The 20,362-nt window shown below is 48.3% G+C and overlaps 1 protein-coding gene and 1 long non-coding RNA gene across 2 annotated transcripts in view; one reads left to right on the forward strand and one right to left on the reverse strand.

The window, feature by feature from the left end:
* The window catches only part of LOC104005501 (uncharacterized), a 35,166-nt gene extending 32,722 nt beyond the window's left edge, over nt 1-2,444 (reverse strand). Inside the window, exon 1 of the long non-coding RNA XR_001713247.4 lies at nt 2,364-2,444. This is a non-coding gene — a long non-coding RNA (uncharacterized LOC104005501). The remainder of the gene's footprint in view (nt 1-2,363) is intronic.
* A 10,398-nt stretch (nt 2,445-12,842) lies between these two features.
* CTDSPL (CTD small phosphatase like) overlaps nt 12,843-20,362 on the forward strand; it is a 118,885-nt gene continuing 111,365 nt past the window's right edge. Inside the window, 2 exon segments of the mRNA XM_063805579.1 lie at nt 12,843-12,985; nt 12,988-13,249. Of these exon segments, the coding sequence (XP_063661649.1) occupies nt 12,944-12,985; nt 12,988-13,249 (304 nt within the window). The 5' untranslated portion in view covers nt 12,843-12,943.

The following is a 20,362-nucleotide window of genomic DNA, read 5'->3' on the forward strand; positions in this document are numbered from 1 at the left end:
CAGTGGCACTATCTCGGCTCACTGTAGCCTCGACCTCCCAGGCTCACGTGATCCTCCCACTTCAGCCTCCCGGGTAGCTGAGACTACAGGCATACACCACCACACCTGGCTAATTTTTGGCATTTTTTTTTTTTTTTTGTAGAAATGAGGTTTCACCATGTTGCCCAGGCTGGTCTTGAACTCCAGGGCTCAAGTGATCTGCCCACCTCAGCCTCTCAAAGTGCTGGGATTACAGGCATGAGTCATTGCACCCGGCCTGGGCCTGTGTCTTAATCTCTTGCTATTTATCTGTATCTCTTAACATCTCTCTGGGAATAGTCCAATAGATATGCAGTTCGGAGTTGTAAATTTAGCTTCCTAAGGACAGGGAAGCCCAAGGAGCACAGATCTAGTAGATTCTGGGTTTCAGGCCTCCCTATCCAGCATGCAGGAAAAGTACCCATCTTAGCCCCTGATCACGTGCTCCTCGTCCAGGTAACCTCATCTCCAGAAAAATGAGGCTGAGGAGGTTTGACTAATGATTATGCTTATCCCAGAATAATTTTCTAGATTTCTGTCAATGCCTTCCCTTCCTCAGATAAATCCAGTACAATCATTTCCTACGCCATCCTACTTTAAGCACAGCATGCAGGAGTGGCGGGAGCTTAGAGTTAAGATCTGGAAACTCCCAATCAATGACTTGCCCTGTCATCCTGAGCAGCGGCTTCCCGGACAGATAGGATTCCCCGACACAAAGGCAATCTTCACCATCTCAGCTCTGATGGAGCAAGCCACTTAACCTCGTGAAGCCTGTTTCCTCATCTGTACGATGGCATTATTAACAGAGAGGTTGTGAAGACTGGTGAAGACAGAGTCCTGCCATGACAGGGCTTGACACACCTCCAGCTGCCTCAGGCTCTACCCAAAGCTGGGAGGAAAGGGAAGGGGGATCTTCTCTACACCTCAGGAAATGCCCCCCTCCACAGCTGTCAGGGCAGGCCCACCACTGACATTTGCAGGACAAGAGAGCAAATGGACGCCAATTCTGTATGCTGTGGAGTTTTCTTCATTCCATTCCATCTAAATCAGGAAAATGCAACAAAATCTGAGGCTGAATGACCAAGTTCGAATTTTAAACGAACAGATTCCTTGGAGTGCTGCACCGGAGTGTGACAGCACAGGGACAGCCAAGCCCAGGCTCCTGGCTCACAGCTGCCTCACTGCTCTCCCCTGATGTGTGGGCCCCATGCTCAAGCCTGTGGGATAGGAAATTCCAAGGTCCTAGGTGCCCCAGGTGCATTTCGTAACAGGGGAGGTGGAGGCACAGACTTCAGGTAGCCACATGCCCTGGTGTCCTGCAAATTTCTTACCCCATGGGGAAGGGAACAACTGGACAAAGGCCTAAATAAAGCCTTCTAAAGCACCAGGCCCAGGGCAAGCGTCCCTTTTGCTCAGGTCTAAGGGCAAGAGTGGGACAGGATTAGATATCTGACCTGTAAACAGTACCCCATTGACTGGCCAGTGACCTATGAGGTGTCCTGGCATGAAGAGCTCTGCCCAGAGAGGATGATCGTTGAAGACTGTAATTTCCAAAACTGGCTACCACAGTATTTCCATTCACAGGCTCTTCTAGCACGTTGCCATGCCCCTTCAAGAGATGGAGTCTATTTCTCCTCCCCCTGAACCTAGGTGGGACTTTATGATAGTCTTGGCGAACAGAATGCAGTAGAAAAGACACTGAGTAATTTCTGAGACTAGGTCATAAAATGTGATATGGCTTCCGCCTGGGACTCTCTCAGAGGACACACCCTTGCAACCAGCCACCATGTTGTGAGGAAGCCCAGGCCACTGGAGAGATCACTGTTTGAAAACAAAGGTTTTAGGCTGGTGGCGGAGGTTGCAGTGAGCTGAGATCACGCCATTGTACTCCATCCTGGGCAACAAGAGCAATTCCATCTCAAAAACAAACAAACAAACAAAAAAGAAAATATAGGTTTTATTATTATTCAGGTATGAAGAGGCCAACAGGTCAAGAGACGACTGCCATTGAAAAGACAGATTAGGCTGGGCACAGTGGCTCATGCCTGTAAATCCCAGCACTTTGGGAGGCCAAGGCGGGCAGATCACCTGAGGTCAGGAGTTTGAGACCGGCCTGGCCAACATGGTGAAACCCTCTTTCTACTAAAAATACAAAAATCAGCTAGGTGTGATGGTGCATCCCTGTAATCCCAGCTACTCGGGAGGCTGAGGCAGGAGAATCACTTGAACTCAGGAGGCGGAGGTACAGTGACCTGAGATTGCATCACTGCACCCCAGCCTCAGTGACACAGACACAGCGAGACTCTGTCTCAAAGGAAAAAAAGAAAAGATAGTTTGTTACTCACAGATCCAAGAGAAGGGGACACACCAAGTCATGCAGGAACACACGCAGAAGCACCAGCTTGGTCAGGAACCTGAGGGAGAAAGGAAAACTATGGCAAAGGCATTTAGTGTGGTTTCTACAAAAAGGAACAGGGTAAGCAGGTTCAGGATTAGCTAGTTTAAATAATTTTGGTGGGCTCTGAGGTGTAGGGGCTGGCCCCAGTAGTCTGGTACTTGGCCCCTGGGTGACTAGGGCAGGAAAATAGGGGCCTGTAATTGCTGGATAAAGGGGGTGGTTGGGAATGTGGGCACTGGATTGACTGGCTTGCATATGAAAGACACCCTTACAGGTCAGTTATTTGCTATCTCTAGGAATCTGCTATCAAAGGGGCAGTCCCTCCAAGGTCAGCAAGGCCCCAAGATGCCAAAAACAAGACCCCAATATGTCAAAACCTCAGAGTACAGAAAATAAAAGACATGGTCAATAGCATTTGTAGGTTTTCCAGCCAACAGCCCAAAGCATCAGGCAACAGCCGGCATCAACTGTGACATGCGAGAAAGTAAGCCTCCAGATCAGTCCAGCTCCCACTATCAAGCAGCCCAGGTGACCCCACAGAAAGCAAAGATGAGCTAGGCCCACCAAGCCCTGCCTTAACTGCAGATTCATAAGCATATAAGTATTTTTTGATTCTGTAAAAGTCACTAAAATTGGGGGTAATTTTTTACATAAGTATAGTAACTTGAAAAATCGGAATGAACTAAGGCAAACAGACTCTCTGTCTCCCAGATTTAAACTGGGACTTATGAAAATTAGTGAGTTGTTAACAAGAGGACAAATGGTTAGACCCAAACTGAAGCAGTGATGAAAGATGCAGCTGAGTCACATTCATGACAAATGACTTGTCTGGAGTAACAGGAGTTTAGTCTGGAGTGGCCTTGCTCCTGAAAGACCCAGTTTCCTGAGGTCATCCCTGAGGCCTGCCAGGTGATATAATAGCTTTCTTTATGGTTTGAGCTGGATTCCTGTGAGGCCTTGGATGGGCAGAGACTCTCACTCCAAGACCCTCATGCTGATCTTTCCCTGACATGGTCTCCATTTCCTGCACCCAAGGGAGCCTCTCGCCTTTGGAAACACGGTACCCAGCCACAGCTTGGTGTGCAGTAAACAGGCGGGATGGGTGACAACCACCCTCCTTCTTTTCTCTCACCAAGGGCCATCAGGGAGTCAGAAAGACACTAAATATTAACAAGCTGTGTGAACTCTCAACGTCTAGTCAATTCCATGTGGCTAGTATCCGTTTCCCCAAAATATATTTTGCTTTTGATATTTTAAAAATAATTTTTAGTAAAACGTCCAGAAATTTTACTTCTTTGGTCCCATCCCTAAACTCAGACCAGGACAGGGAACCCCTTCTGGTTTGCACCCATTCCAGAGCCTTCTGGCAACAAACCGTCATCTGTGTGTTCTTGCCTAGAAAGGAAGGTCCAGAGAGAGGAGGCCACTTGCCTGTTGCCTCTTTCAGCTGAGATAGGGCCTCCTTCTCCACCCATCCCAGCCAGGCACGCAGGTGTGGATCACAAGGAGTGCCTCCCATGGCCATGGTGGGATCAGAGCCAGATGGGGTAGATGGGGACAGTTCACTGGGGTTAAGAGCCCCATTTAGGAATGTGGGTTGGCAGTGTATGGGGGAGGGGAACAGTGTGCATCAGGGGCGCCTGAGTGTATGTTAGCAGCAACCAAGGAGGGCTGTGTGGCAGGGGACGGGGAGGTGGGAGAGAGTGAAGGAGAGTGGAGTCAGGAGACAGACTGACTAATTTACTGAGATTTTTTTTTTTTTACCTCCTTGTATTCTTTTTTTTTTTTTTTTTTTTTGGAGGAGTCTCACTCAGTCGCCCAGGCTGGTGTGCAGTGGTGCAATCTCGGCTCACTGTAACCTCCGCCTCCAAGGTTCAAGCAATTCTCCTGCCCTCAGCCTCCTGAGTAGCTGGGACTACAGGTGCACGCCAGCACACCCAGCTAATTTTTTGTATTTTAGTAGAGATGGGATTCACTGTGTTGCTCAGGCTGATCTCAAACTCCTGAGCTCAGGAAATCCGCCTGTCTCGGCCTCCCGAAGTGCTAGGATTAAAGGCGTGAGCCACGGTGCCTGGCCACCTCCTTGTATTCTTCCCTCCCACACCCTGACCCCTGTTCCAGAGGAGAGAGTCCAGCTCTCTCTCTACCCAGGCCTCTGGGAAGTTAGTGTGAAAAGTAGAAATTGCCTACAAATGCTCATCTGTGATCATGTTCATGAGGGAGGCTCTGAGAACCTTCCAAGACCAAGAGGGTAGGAGGCTGGGTTCCAGGGGAGCTGAAAGAGGAGGGCAGTGCTTGTCAGGGCTGAGACCTGGAGGGCCAGAGTGGGAGGGAGGGAGGGAGAAACAGGCAGTGCCAACGTAGAGAAACCAGCCTGGGCAGAGACAGCCTTGTCACGTGTGAGCCGAAGTACAAATGAGCATGTAGCTGCACGTACCAAGGTGTGTGTCTGTGACCAGACCTGCCCGTGAAATATCTCCCTTGCCCAGCCAAGGCACCGCCCATGTGAATGGTGCCAGTGGGAGGTCTGCCATGGCAGCTGCCTGTCAAAGCTGATGCTATAAAAGATGTGAGAGGGCAACTACCTTCCCAGAAGGGGCTGCATGCACACGCACATGGACCCCCTAATATATACACGGGTGCATGCAGTGATGCACATATGGGTTGGCCCTTCCTCTTTATCAGCAGGCAGCCTTGGGATGACGGGTGATATAGAATTCACATCACAGACTGTGGCCACGTCTGGGTCTGCTCACCTCAGCTCCAATACAGCCTGTGTAGGCATAGGCCAGGGAATAAAGGGGGTACCTGTGGCTGGGCCAGAGCCCAGGGCCTGGGGAGCCTGGCTGAGAGAGGCGACAGATGACAGCAGCCAAGCAAAAGTAACCTCCATCAGCCAGGCCACATGATACCTGCTAGCTGAGATATGGGGAGTCATCCAAGGGACAATCCACACAGGGGCTAAGTGTGGGGTTCCACCTCAAGGGGCTCAATGGCTCCAGAGTCACTAAATCAACTTGAGACTCTGTGACTCTCTGCCCTTTCAGGAGCCAAAGCCACTCCTGCTAGTGGGCTGAGGGCACACAGAGATACCCTGCCCCCTCTGCTCTGGGAGCTATTCTATTGTGATAGGGTTTCAGGGCAGGGCCATGCCCTCCCCCAGCCGGGGCTGTCAGAGAGGGCCCAAGCCTGAGGCCATGTCCCCTTTTTGCACCCAAACTCTTTGGGTAAGGCAGGGCTGTAATTTTGGAGGTACAGAAGTGGTGGCAGGCGTGTCCCCCTCCAGGAAGGCTTCTTGGGTTTCTGGGTACACTAAGAATGTTTCAGCTCATTCCCAAGGTCCTAGAGTCTATCTCAGATCAGGATGTGTCTTGTTCTCAAATTCCCCAAATATCTCCTGACCACCAGCTTTAGGCCAGATGCCCTTTTCTCTGTGTGCCCAGGACCCTGGTTGACTGCCCTTTTTTCCTTCACCAGTGGCTTGCATCCACTTTGCCTTTCATTTTCCTCCTCCAAGACTGGCTGCCAAGTGGGGCACATCGCTCCAGTTCCCCTGCTTTCTACCCTCTCCAGACAGGCACTCAGGCCTTCATATTCCTGAGGGCGTTCTTTTTTTTTTTTTTTTTTTGAGATGGAGTCTCACTCTGTTGCCAGGCTGGAGTGCAGTGGCGCGATCTCAGCTCACTACAGCCTCCGCCTCCCGGGTTCAAGTGATTCTCCTGCCTCAGCCTCCCGAGTAGCTGGGATTACAGGCCTGTGCCATCACGCCCAGCTAATTTTTGTATTTTTAGTAGAGACGGGTGTTTCACTACATTGGCCAGTCTGGTCTTGAACTCCTGATCTCAAATGATCTGCCCACCTTCGCCTCCCAAAGTCCTGGGATTACAGGTGTGAGCCACCGCGCCCAGCCTCCTGAGGGCATTTCTGCTAATACTCTGGGGAAAACTGAACAAGAGTGCAAATCATGACAGGTAAGGTAAGAGACACGACTGAGCCCACTCTGACTGTGGTGTACACTGAGGAACTGGCAGGGAGAGAGGCCTTCCACATTCAGCTGGGCTCAGGAAAAGGACCACACAACATTGTGGCCACCAGGGGGCGGGCTGCACCTGCTGGACTACTGACCCGTTTGAAAGCCTTATTCTTGGGAGTGAAGTGTCTTTAGATGGGAAGGATGCTGTCCCCAGGTCCCACCTGGGGACAAGTAGAGAACATCCCTGGGGACAAGGGTAGAGGTAGAAGATGGCTAGGAAGCCAGGTGTCAGTGGACATAGACATTTGATTGGAAGAATCCATGTGTGATGGGGGAGAGTGGGTCTTGGTAAGAAAGGATCAGGATGTTGAGGAAGCATGGGAGTTGTGGGTGTTGAAGGCAGAAGGATGAGCTTCTGGGGACCCCTTAGGGATGGTGTCCTGGAACAAGCTGAGTGGGGAATACAGGGTGTCTTGAGGTGTAAGGATGTCCTCTGCCTTTCCTAACACCTTGATCATCCCGGTTATGGGGAAAAGTAGTAGCTGGAGGTCACATCCTTCCCCTAGAGATCTCTACCTCCTTGCTTCAGATGCTACTCGCAGGCCACTCCAGCCCAGGCATGTAACTGTGATTTGATTACATGAGCCAGTAGAGCCCCCACTGTTGCTTAAGCTGGTCTGAGTTTCGACTTTAACCTTCAGATCTTAACTAGTTTCTGAACTGGTGCCTGTTCCTTGCTCAAGAGGTCTCAGTGGCTCCAGATTACCCTTAGGTTAAATTCCAAACTCAACCTGGTCTTCAGGACCTCCACCTCTTCCTCCGTCATTATGTCCTACTTCTCCTCAAATACAGCCTTCTCTGTGGAGATTGTAGATGAAAAAGTCCGCTCATCCAGGAACTGAAGGCTCTGGAAATGACACTGTTAGCATCATCACCTCTGTGGGGACTCCCTGGAGAATAAATCAGTTCTACTCTGTGCCACCCTCTGATTGCTCTTCTGCCTCCTCCATTAGGCTGTGAGCCCCTTAAGGGTATTTTGTCCACTGCATGTGGCCCTAGCCTGGCACAATAAGGGCACCCAATACATACTTGGTGTGGGAGTGGTTTGGCCTGCCTAGGCTAGCACAGGGCTCTTTGGAACTGATTTCAGACTCTGGGCCTGGTTCCCAGTAGGAGAGAAGGGCTGCTGCCTGGAGGAACCTCATCTAGGTCCCAAGGTGACCCCAGGAGAGAGACCTGTGGGTGGGCTCAGGTTCATTTCCACTTTACTAATCACCACGAATCTCTGCCCAAATCCAACTTCCACTTCTTTTCCAATAGGACACTTACCACCCTCAGGCCCAGCTCCTGAAAGAAAGGGCTGGGAAGACTGAGCTAGAGACATGTGAAGCTAGACTCAGAAAGAGACAGAGACATAGAAAAATACCTGAGACAGAGAGCGAGAGACAGAGTCTGAGTAACAGACACACAAAACTTGAGACTGAGATGCCCACAAAGAGGAGAAAAAGCAGACCAAGAAACAGTGCCCGCCAGGAGAGATTCAAAGGTGGCGAGCAGGGCAGGGGCAGGCTGCGAATGATGGAGGCAGAGAGCATTGCAAAGGGCCCTCAACTTTGTCTGGGCCCACAAGCCAGAAACTTGGAGGCCATTTCCTCCTTGCTCATCCCTCACTCCTCAAGCCCAAGCAGTAGGCAAGACTTGTCCAACCTCCTTCCAAAATGTATCTGGAATCTGTCTAGCCCCCTTAATCCTCACAACTACCATCATCCTCTTTCTGTATTAATGCAATATCTTCTGTAGGTCTCCCTGTCTCTTGCACTACCTCAGCAGAAATATTCTAAACACATATCTGATTATGTCATTCCCACAGCCCCCCAAATAAAGCCCAGATGCTTTTCCTGCTTTACAAGGCGTTGCTTGATCTGAGAGCTACCCAGCACCAGTGTCCAAAATCTCAGCCATTGCAGACCTTTCCGGAGCATGTTCTGTCCCTCGCCTCTAGGCCTGGAACATGCTGCTGCTCCTTCTAGCTGAACACCCATCTGTGATGTCCACCCCCCAGTTCCCCTTTCCTCAAATCACCATCTCATTTTGATCTCAATGCCCAATGTTCCTTCCTCAGGGGCAGCCTCTTTCTGGCCTCACTCCTCACGCTTGCACTCACAGAGCAGTGTCACCCCTATGTGACACCTGAGTCCAACTCCAACCACTCCCTCCTGGAGCTCTACCAGAGACTCCAGGCTAGGGTGCCCTGGGCAATTCCTTCCATCTTCCTATCTGCTCCTGTCCTTGGTCCCTTGGGGCTGGGTTCGTCAGCCCTAGCCTCATGTCCCCCTACCCTTGGTATCCCAATCTTTACCCCCTACTCTGTGTAGCACCTTCATTCTAAGGTCATGGGTCATGGTCCTTTCTACATGTCTCATTTGTATGTTTTTTTAAAAAAATCTAGGCTGTGCGTGGTGGGTCACACCTGTAATCCCAGCACTTTGGGAGGCAGAGGTGGGTGGATCACTTGATGTCAAGAGTTTGAGACCAGCCTGGCCAACATGGTGAAACCACATCTCTACTAAAAATACAAAAATTAGCCGAGTGTGGTGGTGTGTGCCTGTAATCCCAGCTACTCAGGAGGCTGAGGCAGGAGAATCCCTTGAACCCAGGAGGTGGGGATTGCAGTGAGCCGAGATCGCGCCACTGCACTCCAGCCTGGGCAACAGGGGAAGATTCCATCTCAAAAAACAAACAAACAAACAAACAAACTCAAAACCTAATCTATTAGTTTCCTATTAAAAGAATTATATGTAAATAAAAATTAAAGAAAAATATTAAACCTGTTCTTGTACAGGTGGTACAAGGACACTGTATGATGGGAATTTGGGAAACGTAACTTCAACCAACACTTTGGTGCTCTGTCTAGGTCCCCTTGGGCCCCTTTCACTGTTTCTGGACATCCCCCACTGGGGCTTGATGTGCTCTGGCCTCCCATGGCTGGCACCTGTCCTCAGGTCAGTGGGGCTGCTTTGCTCCTATTCCCAGAGAGCCCCAGAGTGCCCAGGGGCTTAAGGCCCCCAGGGACAGCCTTTGGCTATGACTGACTGACTTGTGTGAGAGTATGATAGCTCAACTCCCTACCTGTCATTTTAGATAACTCTGAGATCCCCAGTGTCTAGAGCAGAACCTTGCATATAGAATATGCACTCAATAAATGTTTGTCGAATGAATATAGCCAAATTTATCAGTCTTATCCTGGCAATTTCTTAAGTTTTTGTCACTCTCAGGCCTTTCCCATCCAAGATCAAAAAGCACTTACCCATTTGTTCTGGTTTATGTTAATTTTTTATATTTAATTATTCAGTCTATCTTGAATGCGCTGTAAGGACTGGGATAAAGATATATTTTTTCCTCATGGATAGGTACTTGTCCCAACAATTTTTGAATCTTTCTTTCATGTGTAAAACCAAAATACTGTGTTATCTAAGACTGTTTCAGTAAGGTATTATGCAATCACTTATAATAGTAGTAACAGCAATTATGTCACCACATAAGAAAATGCTAACCTTATAATTTTAAACATGGCTTTTTTATAGCTACATAAAATTATGTCAGCATATAGGCAAGGACAGGGAGAAATGGAGGAAATTAGAGATGGACTAAGGGATGGTGATAGGGCTATAGGTGATACTTTTCTTTGATTCTATTAATATTGATAAAATAATAAATCAAAGAGCATAACTGAGGGGAACAAGGACTTAAAAGATAGCAAGTTGTTTTCTTGCTTGAGCCTGAAAGACTTGGGCGAAGGTAAGGGTTTTTTTTTTTTTTCAAGGTGATCTCAGGAACCTGAGGATGGTGGGGGATGCAGGTAAAGGAAAATTGTTACTGGAGGGTCCTGGGGAGTCATTGCTACAAAAGAGGCCAAACAAGAAAGACTCTATATATGAAAATGACTTCCTCCAGCCCTGTACCACTGAGCTCTGAGCTTCCCAGCCTTCATTAAGTGAAAAGAAGCTCTGGAAGTACTCCCACCTCCCAAATAAGGGATCCAGCCCTCAAGCATGTTAATCAGTGACTCCAAATGTTTCCATCACTTTGCCCTCGCTGATGGACTATTTGGGATGCTTCATCGACCAGGCAGCAGAGATGCTAATCTTTGTGGTTATGACCAAAAACTGTAGAACCATATCCCCAGGCCCTCCCCACTCAGCAATCTCTGGAAGATCCTTCTCTGACCCCTTAGAATTCAGAAGTCTTTTTCTTTTCTTTTTTATTTTTCTTATTTTAGAAAATTGATTTCACCAGGTCCCAGGTCAGCCACACCCTCATAACAAATGTGAAGAGCATTAGAAGTTAGAACAAGGGAAATCTGCCATGGGGCCCTAATGTGGTCTGTATTAGGGAGTATTGGGAGTCTGTCCCAGTATTGTGGTCTGTATTGGGAGGATTAAGAAGGGCATGCCCTGGAGCCTGGGCTATTACACTAGGGCTTGCCTTCCTGACTAAAAGGGCACTTCTTCAACTATCATGGATCTACCCCATGAGGTGATTCACTGGGGTCCCAAAGGTGCCCTTGGAAAAGCAGCTACTCACACGTGAGCACGCCCCAAGGGCAACTGGCACCTGGTCCCGCCCACACACACAGAGCCAGAATGCCAGTGGAGGTCCTGGATTTGGAGCAGAACGCCCACCTCTTGCCTACCAATTACCTTTTACAGCAGCTCCCCTGGAGTGCCTGCCCACCTGCCTCGGCCGCAGAAGCCCTGTCCCAGGACTGTCTCCCACACCTGGACCCTCATGGGGCTCCTACAGGTACAGAGACCACCGATGTCTGCGGGCTGACCACAGGCCAAAGGCTCTTCCGGAAGTGTCCTTTAATACTTTGGAGAGGCTCGCCGGTTCCCCCGGTGAGCACGGGACCTGACTGCATCAGCTCCAGGATCCAGGAGATGTAGGGAAGTGAGAAAGATCCTGTTTGGCCTCGCCTGCTGGAAGCCACAGAAGAGCTGGACATGCCCGCAAGGCCTGAAGTGCGCGCGCAACCTAGCAGGCGGCGGCAAGCAGCTCTTCGCCTCAGGCCGCCCACTGAACCCTGCCCACCGACGTCGCGCCCTGTAGGCCCTCCCAGGCCCTCCTGATTCGTGGAGAGCGCGCGCGAGCGCTCCTGCCCCACCCCCGAGCCCGCCCTCCTGCGGCACTACCCCGCCCCCCCCCGGCTTACGGGGCTGCAGAGTGTGGCCTGCAAGTTGGAAGCGGAGGACGCGGGCGCTCAAAGGCCCCGACGCTCCCAGGCTGAGGGGGCACTTTGTCGTCTCTCCCACGCTCTGGCCGTCGTCCTAGGCCTGACAGTGGCCAGCTGCCTTGCACAAGCACAGTCCCTGCCAGACTCGGTCTGCCACCAGCGCCTTCCGCTCTTCTGCCCTCGACGGACTCCCCCGGTCCCCTTGCTGCACAGCACCCGAAAATGCCCACTGCCCAGGCCCCTCTCAGTCACGACACCCTCACGTGCAGGAGGTTGGTCCTTCAGGACCCGCCGCCCCTCACGCGGGCTCTGGGGCCGAATGCTGACGCGAGTCCCGCCAGCATCCGAACAACCTGAGCCTCTGGCCCGGTCCGCAGACTCCCTCTCTGCACAGATCACTCTCGATCCCGCTCACTCCTGGGACCCCTCAAGCCGGGAAGCGCAGCCCTGGGCCTCTCCGAACCTTCCCCACGCTCCCCGGTCTCCATCACAGCAGCGCCGCGCCCGGGCCCCTCTGCGGGCCGTCTGGGTGTCACTACCGCTCCTGGGCAGCCCCCACTTCTGCACACCGCTTCCCTCCGCACTCACGTCCCAGGCCCCTCGGTTCCCTCGCCTGGACGCCCCTCGCCCAGCACCTTTCCGAGACACCCTCACAGCACCTCCGCCAGCACTTCCCGCGCCTCCTCGCGGTAAATATCCCTCCTCGGGCCCCCTTCCTCGCTCCTGCCTCCATGCCATGCACCCTCGGCCCCCGAGCTCCCACACTGCACCCTTCCGAATCCTGCCAGTGCCCCCCGCGGGCCCCCGCGAATCCCCCCGCTCCCCTCACCCCACCCATCTGCCTCAGACTCCTCCCCACATCTCTCACACCCCAGGCCTCTCACCTCACTCATTCTGCCAGGCCCCCCTGACACCCCTCACTTCTACCCCCCCGAGCCCCTCTGCCGTCCGCTACACCCCTCACCCCTCACCCCACTCAACTGCCCCGGGCCCCCGCGCGCGCGGCCGCCCCCTCCCGCCCTCCACTCACCCTGTGTCGGCCCCGCTCCCCTCTCCCCCACCAGGCGAGCAGGCGAGCAGGCGAGCGGGCAGAGCCCGCGGCGGAGGCCGGTCCCCGGGCCGGGACACACCCACCCGCCCGCCCTTCTTCTTTCCCTCCCTTCCTCTTTCCCTCCCTTCCTTTCTCCTTCCCTCCCTCTCTCCCGCCCTCCCGCCCTCGCTCGCTCCTTCCCCCTCGCCCGCCCGCTCCCGCTTCCAGCGGCGCCGGGCCTCCCGCTCCGCCTCCCCGTGCGCGGCTCTCCCGGGCGCGGCTCCGGGGTTCATGGTGACGAGGCGGCGGCCGCTCGAGCCCAGCGGCGGCGGCGGCGGCGGGAGCTGGGGCGCGGGCCCGGGCCGCCTCTCCCAGAGCGCGGGGCCGGGCGGCGGGCGCGCCCAGGCAGCGGCTGCGAGCGCCCCCCCGCGCCGCGCCCCCGCGCCCCCCGCGCCGCGCCCCCGCGCGCTTGGCTTGCGGGGGGCCGGGCCTGCGGGCGGCCGCCGCGCCGCGCACCCATGGACGGCCCGGCCATCATCACCCAGGTGACCAACCCCAAGGAGGACGAGGGCCGGTTGCCGGGCGCGGGCGAGAAAGGTGAGGAGGGGCGCAGGCGGCCGCGGGCTGGGGGCGAGCGCACACCCCGCGCCGCTGGAGTTCACTGCCGGGCGCCGGCATGGGCCTGGGGGAGGGGTGCACAGGGCCCGGAGGGTGCGTGGGTGTGGGGTGCGCCCGGAGGAGAGCGAGGCTGCCAGAGTGCGTGTGCCGACCGAGCCAGTGTGAGTGTGCAGGGGCTGGCGGAGAGACTGGGAGCGAGTGTGTGTGCATCTAACCGGGAGGTTGTGAGTTTGTGTGCGCGCACGCCCGCAGAGAAGTTGTGAGCCTGTGTGTGCACCTAACACAGAGGTTCTAAGTGTGTGCACTTGTATGTGTGTGTGCACACGCGGACAGAGTGATTGTAAGGATATGTGTGCACCTCACAGAGAGGTTGTGAGATTGTAAGGGTTTGCGCACCTAAAGGAGATGTTGTGAGTGCTTTTTTTCCTCACAGGCTGTGAGTTTGTGTTGTGTGTATTAGAGGTTTGTATGGGCCTGACTGAGGGGTTGTGGAATGTGTGTGCGTGAGCATGAGCCTGGAGAGGTTCTATGCCTGTTCACTCCTGACAGAGTTTGTGAGTGTGTATGATTGTGTGACTACACCACCCAACTGGCAGATTGAATGTGTTGTATACATCTACTGGGAGGGCGTGTGTGTGTGTAAATTGTATACAATGAGGCTGTGTGCATCAGTGCACCTAACCACGAACCTGTGTGTACAGATGTGTGTGCCTTCCTGTGTATCAGACAATGAGGCCATGTGTCTGGGTGTGTTTAGTTGGTTGTGCAAGTGCTGGAGTCTTGGGGGGAGAAGAGGCAGTTCGGAGCCATCCCCGCTTTCTCCCTTCTCCACTCTTTGCTGTCTCCGGGCCACCAGCATGTTGGGAGGACTTACAAGGCCTGGCCCTTCCAGGGCCCTTTTAGGACCCAGCTTTAAAGGGCACTTGTGGATCCCTTATGATGCCAGGAGTGTCCCCTCCCAGAGAGCTGGCCAAGGGCTCAGCCAGCACTGTGCTTCTGTGCCTGGTTTGATTTTGGCACATTTTGACCCCAGCCCCCCATTCTGTTTCCTTTCTGTCCTTTCTCTTGGTGTCTGTGTTCCCACTTAGAGGCTTGGCGTGTCCCCCTCTCTTGCATGCCTGGAGCTTTCTGTGCCTCTAGTGTGTTGGGACTTGGACAGACTGTTTTGAAGGGTCAAGGAATGTGGCTTCTTTTGTTCTGGTGACTAAAGCTTGCCTCATTCTCTTCCTGTCCTGCGCCTCGTGAACACCTGGACTGAGGTCAGGTGCAGCCCACCAGGACCCCTGACCCCTCTCCAGGCCAGAGCTGGCCACAGCCGGCTTTGGGGATGAGTCAGATTTCTTTCTAGGGGCTCCCACCTTTGCTGTGCCAGTGGGTGAGGTGTGCAGCCCCTGCTAGAAATCTGCGTGGGAGTGAGGGGAATATTCTGCCTCTCCTCAGGCAGAGGCCACTGGGCAAGCCCATCAGAAAAACGGAAGGAACCAGCAGGTACCCTCAGGTTGGGCATTTGTCAACCTGTTTGCAGTTTCGTAGACCGCAAACATTGTATGTGTCTGCAGACTGGATTTCTTTTATGTAAAATAAAGAATTCAAACTCTCTCAGGCATTTTTCTGTGCCTTTCAGATGGTCTAAAAAATTCTGCAAGAGAGTGCTCCAGGTAAATCCCCGTATTTCTCTGGGACCCAGGTGGGCAGCTGCTTGGTGATCTGGACTTCCTGCCATAGGGGCTGTTAGTTCTTGGAGCCCTGGCTGGGTGTGTGCCCTCAGGGAGCGTTTGGTTGGAGGCATCAAGGAGGTTTGCTTCCTGTGCTCCTTACCAGCTGTGGATTGAGTGCTTTGTGTGATGCTTTGCCAGAGAGAATCCACAGCTCTTTGAGGAGAGGTGTGGCACAAAGCAGGGAAATATTTGTCAGAGCCTCAGACCTCCTGCTGCCCCCCACCTGACTCCAGGAGCAGGAGCAGGAGCTCTGCCAACTTTCCCTTTTCCTCTAGGTGCTAGGATTTTTAAAACAAAGAATCAATCTATCCAAAATCCAAACCATGTACAAATACTCCAGGATAGTGCTTGTTCTATTCAACTTGTTTACATTACTTTTCATGACAATCTTTTCTTATCTTTAGCAGCCTATTTTGTTTGCCAGTGTCAGATTGGTTGTTTGTTAACCGATTAGAGGAATTCTTTACCTGCAGCCCTGGGGTGGGGTGGTTGGCTAGTAGGTCCTTCTTGCTGAAGCATTGAAATCCTACTCAATTTAGTTCTTCACTTTAAAAAATGGAAATAATTTTGGTTACCTATACTGTTGCAATAAACTCTAGAGTCAAATGTTGGAATAGTTTCTTCAGATTTATAAACCAGTAAACCGGTTCAGCAATGTTTCTAGCTTAAGCATGTTGATATCTTCAGATGGGCACATAAAATTATGTAAAATACATTTTTACATAACTTTACATTATGTAAAAATGTATTTTACATAATTTTATTTTGAGATAAACAATTATTTTGTTTTAAAAATATTGGGCCTGGAATATTTTAAATATTTAAGTTTTATAATAGGGAAGAAACTATTGCTTTTACATGTTTACTTTCATCATTTATTCTGTAAAATAGGAATAGTAATGACTACCTCTGGGGTGTGACCTGAGGGTTCAAAGAGATGATGTACATTAAAGACTCTGCCTGGTTCACCACTGTGTCATGATTCCATAAATCTTTCTTTAGATACAGATTTACAAAGGAAGTACTAAGCATGGGCTGTGGTGTTTTGCACCAAGTTGAATTACTTCTTGACACATTGCCACGTGGTGGTGCACAACTCAGAGATGACTGTCACTGTCAGCCTGGCCTGTCACAGAATGCTCATATCTTACAGTTGTGTTTGATTTGGTTGATAATGTCAAGATAAAGAGACAAATTTCCCTGTAAGTTTAACTCAGCCTACTTTGCAATCTGGAAATTTCGTCTTACACATTAATAGGAAAATGTCCAACAGTACAGTAGAAAAGTGGACAAGAGTTAGGAACAAGAAAGTCGTAGAGGAAGAAATCTGAATGGCCAATAAATATATGAAATTGTGCTCTACTTCATGTGAAACCTTTTCATGCATCAGCTTGGTTAAACATTTAAATGACTGCCAATGTTCAAAGTAGACAAAGGTTTGGAAAATGACTTAATAGACTTTTGTGAGAGAATAAAGTGAGTACAGAGTTTTTAGAGAGTAATTTAATACTGAATCAATTAGGAACACATTTGGCTGCAAGTAACAGAAAACCAGATTTACTGCAGCTTAAACCAATAGGAGTTTATTCTTCCCACATAATAAGCTGTCTGAGGTAGGCTGCTGATAGCTTTTTCAGCAACTCATTGATACCAGGGCCAACATCATAGTGATTCTCCTGGTTTTCCCTCATGTTATAGCATGGCTGCCACCCCTCCAAACACCACAGCCACCTTTAGGGCAGGAAAAAGAGTGCCAGTCTTGTGTATTCCTTTTACCTGGAAAGCAGAAACGCAAAAACATTCCTAGGGACCACCCAGAAAACTTTGCTGATGTTTAATTGGCCAGAACCAGGCCACATGGCTACCCCTTGCTGCAAACAGAGTGAGGAAAGTGAGTTTCCAGCTTTTAAACCAGCCTTTGCTGTGGGAGGCAGGAGGGGAGAAGATTGAAAATAGATGGGAACAGGTATTGGTTCAGCCAAACAGCAGTATTGACCACACATTGAAAGCTCCTGTTCTACTTCTGAGTTTCTGTTCTAGAGAAATAACCTCATTTGTGCTCAAAGAAACATGTACAAGGATTTTCACTTAATGGCTACATTGCTTGCAATAGCAAGTATTAGAACCATCCTAAGTGTCAGTAGGTGAATGGTTAGGCTATGATACATCATTAGCAGAATACTGTGAGGCAGTTGAAAAGAATGAGCTAAATTAAATCTAAACATACAGATATGTGAATTTTCAAGACATTTTAAAGCAGGAAAAGTTTTGAAGAACAGTATAAACAGTATGGTTCCTACCTTTGTAAAAAAAAAATCACACATACACACACACAACTGTATATTTGTTTAGAAATACAGAAAAAGTAATATGGAAGGAAATAAGCTGACAACAAATATTCCTCTGGGAGAAGACTGGACAACAAAGATTCCTCTAGGGAGAGGAAACTTTGCCTTTTGTTTAAATATTAATGAAATATACTCATTTTACAGATGAAATTTTTTAACTAAAAAAAGAAATTTCCCATAGCTCTTTGAAGGGAAAGAAATAATTTGAGGGAATTGAACAATAATAAAACCAAAAAAATCTCAATTAGTATGCAGTATTAGCAAGAACATATCAATGACATCTAAACAGTTAATTATTTTGTAAGCTAATATGTGTCCTTGATGAGATTTCTGCAGGAAAATTTGTTTGGGCAGATATTTTTGCCTAAGGTGCTAGGTGTGTTTCCTTTAAATGTTTGTAATACTCAGTGTTAATTCAGAAACTTTAAGCTTTGGGCTGCTAACAAAATTATAGCAAAGAGAAGACTTTTGGAAGCAATAATTATTTCAGATGACAGAAGCAGATTTATAGTAGATTCAGACTTTTTTATATTAAACTTTTTATTTGGAGATAACTGTAAATTTACATGCAGTTTTAAGAAGTCACAGAGACTTTCTATGCCCTCTACCCGGTTTCTCTTATTACTGACATCTTGTAAAACTGTATAGTATCACATCAGGATGTTGACATTGATATAGTCAAGGTATAGAAAAATTTCATCATCAGGAGGATCCCTCCTGTTGCCCTTCAGAGTCACACTGCTTCCCTCCCATGCCCACCCTGCTCCATAGCCCACTGGTGACCACGAATCCACTCTACATTTCTAAAATTTTATCTTTTTAGGAACATTATCTAAATGGAATCAAACAGTATGTGATCTTTTGGAATTGCTTTTTTTCACTCAACATAATTATCTGGAGATTCATCCAGGTTGTTCCTTGTATTAATCTTTTTTTTTAAATTGCTCAATTGTATTCCATGACATGGATATACCACAGTTTGTTTAACCATTCACGCTTTGAATGATCTGTACATTGTTTCTAGATTTTGAGTATTATGAATAAAGCTGCAATAAACATTGGTATACATGTTTTTGTTTGAACCTAAGTCTTCATATCTCTGGGATAAATGCCCAGTGTGCAATTGCTGGATCATATGGTAGTTGCATGTTTACTTTTTAAAGAAACTGCCAAACCGTTTTCTTGAGTAAATGTAGCATTTTACATACCCACCAGCAATGTATAAGTGATCCAGTTTCTCTGCATCCTCACCAGCATTTGGTGTTGTCACTGTTTTTAAAAATTTTTATTTTGAAATAATTATAGACTCGAAAGAAGTTGCAAAAATAATACAGAGAGGTCCCATGTACCCATCACCTAGTGTCCCCTCACGCTAACGTCTTATATAATTGTATATTTCATTATCAAAACCAGGAAATTGACATTGGCAAATACAGTTGTTTAGACTACAGACCTTACTCACATTTCCCCAGTTTTTGCATGAATTCATTTTTTGTAGCTTTATGCATCTTTAACACATTTATGTTTGTATAACCACCATCACAAGCTACAGAACTCATTTGTCACCACAAAGGAACTCCTTTGAGTTACCTTTTTCATTTCTTTTTTAAAAACTGATATATAATATTTGTACATTTTTCTGAGGTACATATGATATTTTATATGCATAGAATAGTGTAATGATCAAGTCAGGGTATTTAGGGTATCCATCACCTTGAGTAATTATCACTTCACTATTTTTCATATTAGCCATTCTGATGTGTGGTGGTAGCTTATTACGGTTTTAATTTGCATTTCCCTGATGGCTAATGATGTTGAACATCTTTTCATGTGCTTATTTTTCTTCTATATATCTTCTTTGATGAGCTGTCCCTTCATGTCTTTTGCCCATGTTCTAATTGGATTTTTTTAAACTGTCAAGTTTTGAGAATTTTTATATATTATAGATATTAGTCCTTTTTCAGATATGTGGTTTGCAAGTATTTCTTCTAGCCTATAGCTTGGCTTTTCATCCTCTAAAGAGCCTTTTTCAGAGCAAAAGTTTTAAATTTTGATAAGGTGCAATATATAAATATTTCCTTTTATTGATTGTGCTTTTGGTGTCAAATCTAAGAACTCTCTGCCTAGCACTAGATCCCGAAGGTTTTCTCCTACGCTTTTTCCAAGTTTTATAATTTTACATTAAATTTAAGTTCATGATCCATTCTGAGTCCATTTTTTAATAAGGCGTGAAACTTTGGTTTGGTTTTTTGTCTCTGAGTGTCTGGTTGCTTCGGCTACATTTGTTGAAAAAGTTATCTGTCCTTCCTCCTTTGAATTTCTTTTGCATCTTTGTCAAAAATTAGTTGGGCATATTTATGTGGGTCTGTTTCTGGGTTTATTTATTTTGTCCCACTGATCTATATGTCCATCTCCCTGCCTATACTATATAATCTTGATTTCTGTGGCTAAATAATAAGTCATGATATAGAGTAGACTGATCCTTCCAACTTTTGTTTTTTTTCAAAATTGTTTTAGCTGTTCTAGTTTTGTTGCCACATTAGGTAAATTTTACAATACTCTTGTCTGTATCTACAAATATCTTCCTGAGATTTTGATAGGAATTTAATTAAACCTGTGTATCAATTTGAGGAGAACTGACATCTTTTCTAGATTAAGTCTTCCAATCCATGAACACAGTACGTCTCTCTATTTATTTAGATCTTTGATTCTGCCATTAGGCTTTCAGTATACAAGTCCTATTAATATTTTATTAGATTTACATCTGAGTGTTCTTTTTAAACTATACATATTTTAATTGATACATCATAATTTTACGTATTTATAGGGTATATAATCATATAAACACATTGCGTAGTGATCAGATCAAGGTAATTAGCATATCCATCATCTCAAACATTTATCATTTCTTTGTGTTGGGCGCATTTATTATCCTCCTTTTAGTTATTTAAAACTATATAGTATTGTTGCCCATAGTTATCCTACAATGCTGTAGAGTGTTTATTTTTTAAGCGACTATCAATTGT

Source organism: Pan troglodytes, chromosome 2, assembly GCF_028858775.2.
Source record: "Pan troglodytes isolate AG18354 chromosome 2, NHGRI_mPanTro3-v2.0_pri, whole genome shotgun sequence".
NCBI lineage: Eukaryota > Metazoa > Chordata > Mammalia > Primates > Hominidae > Pan > Pan troglodytes.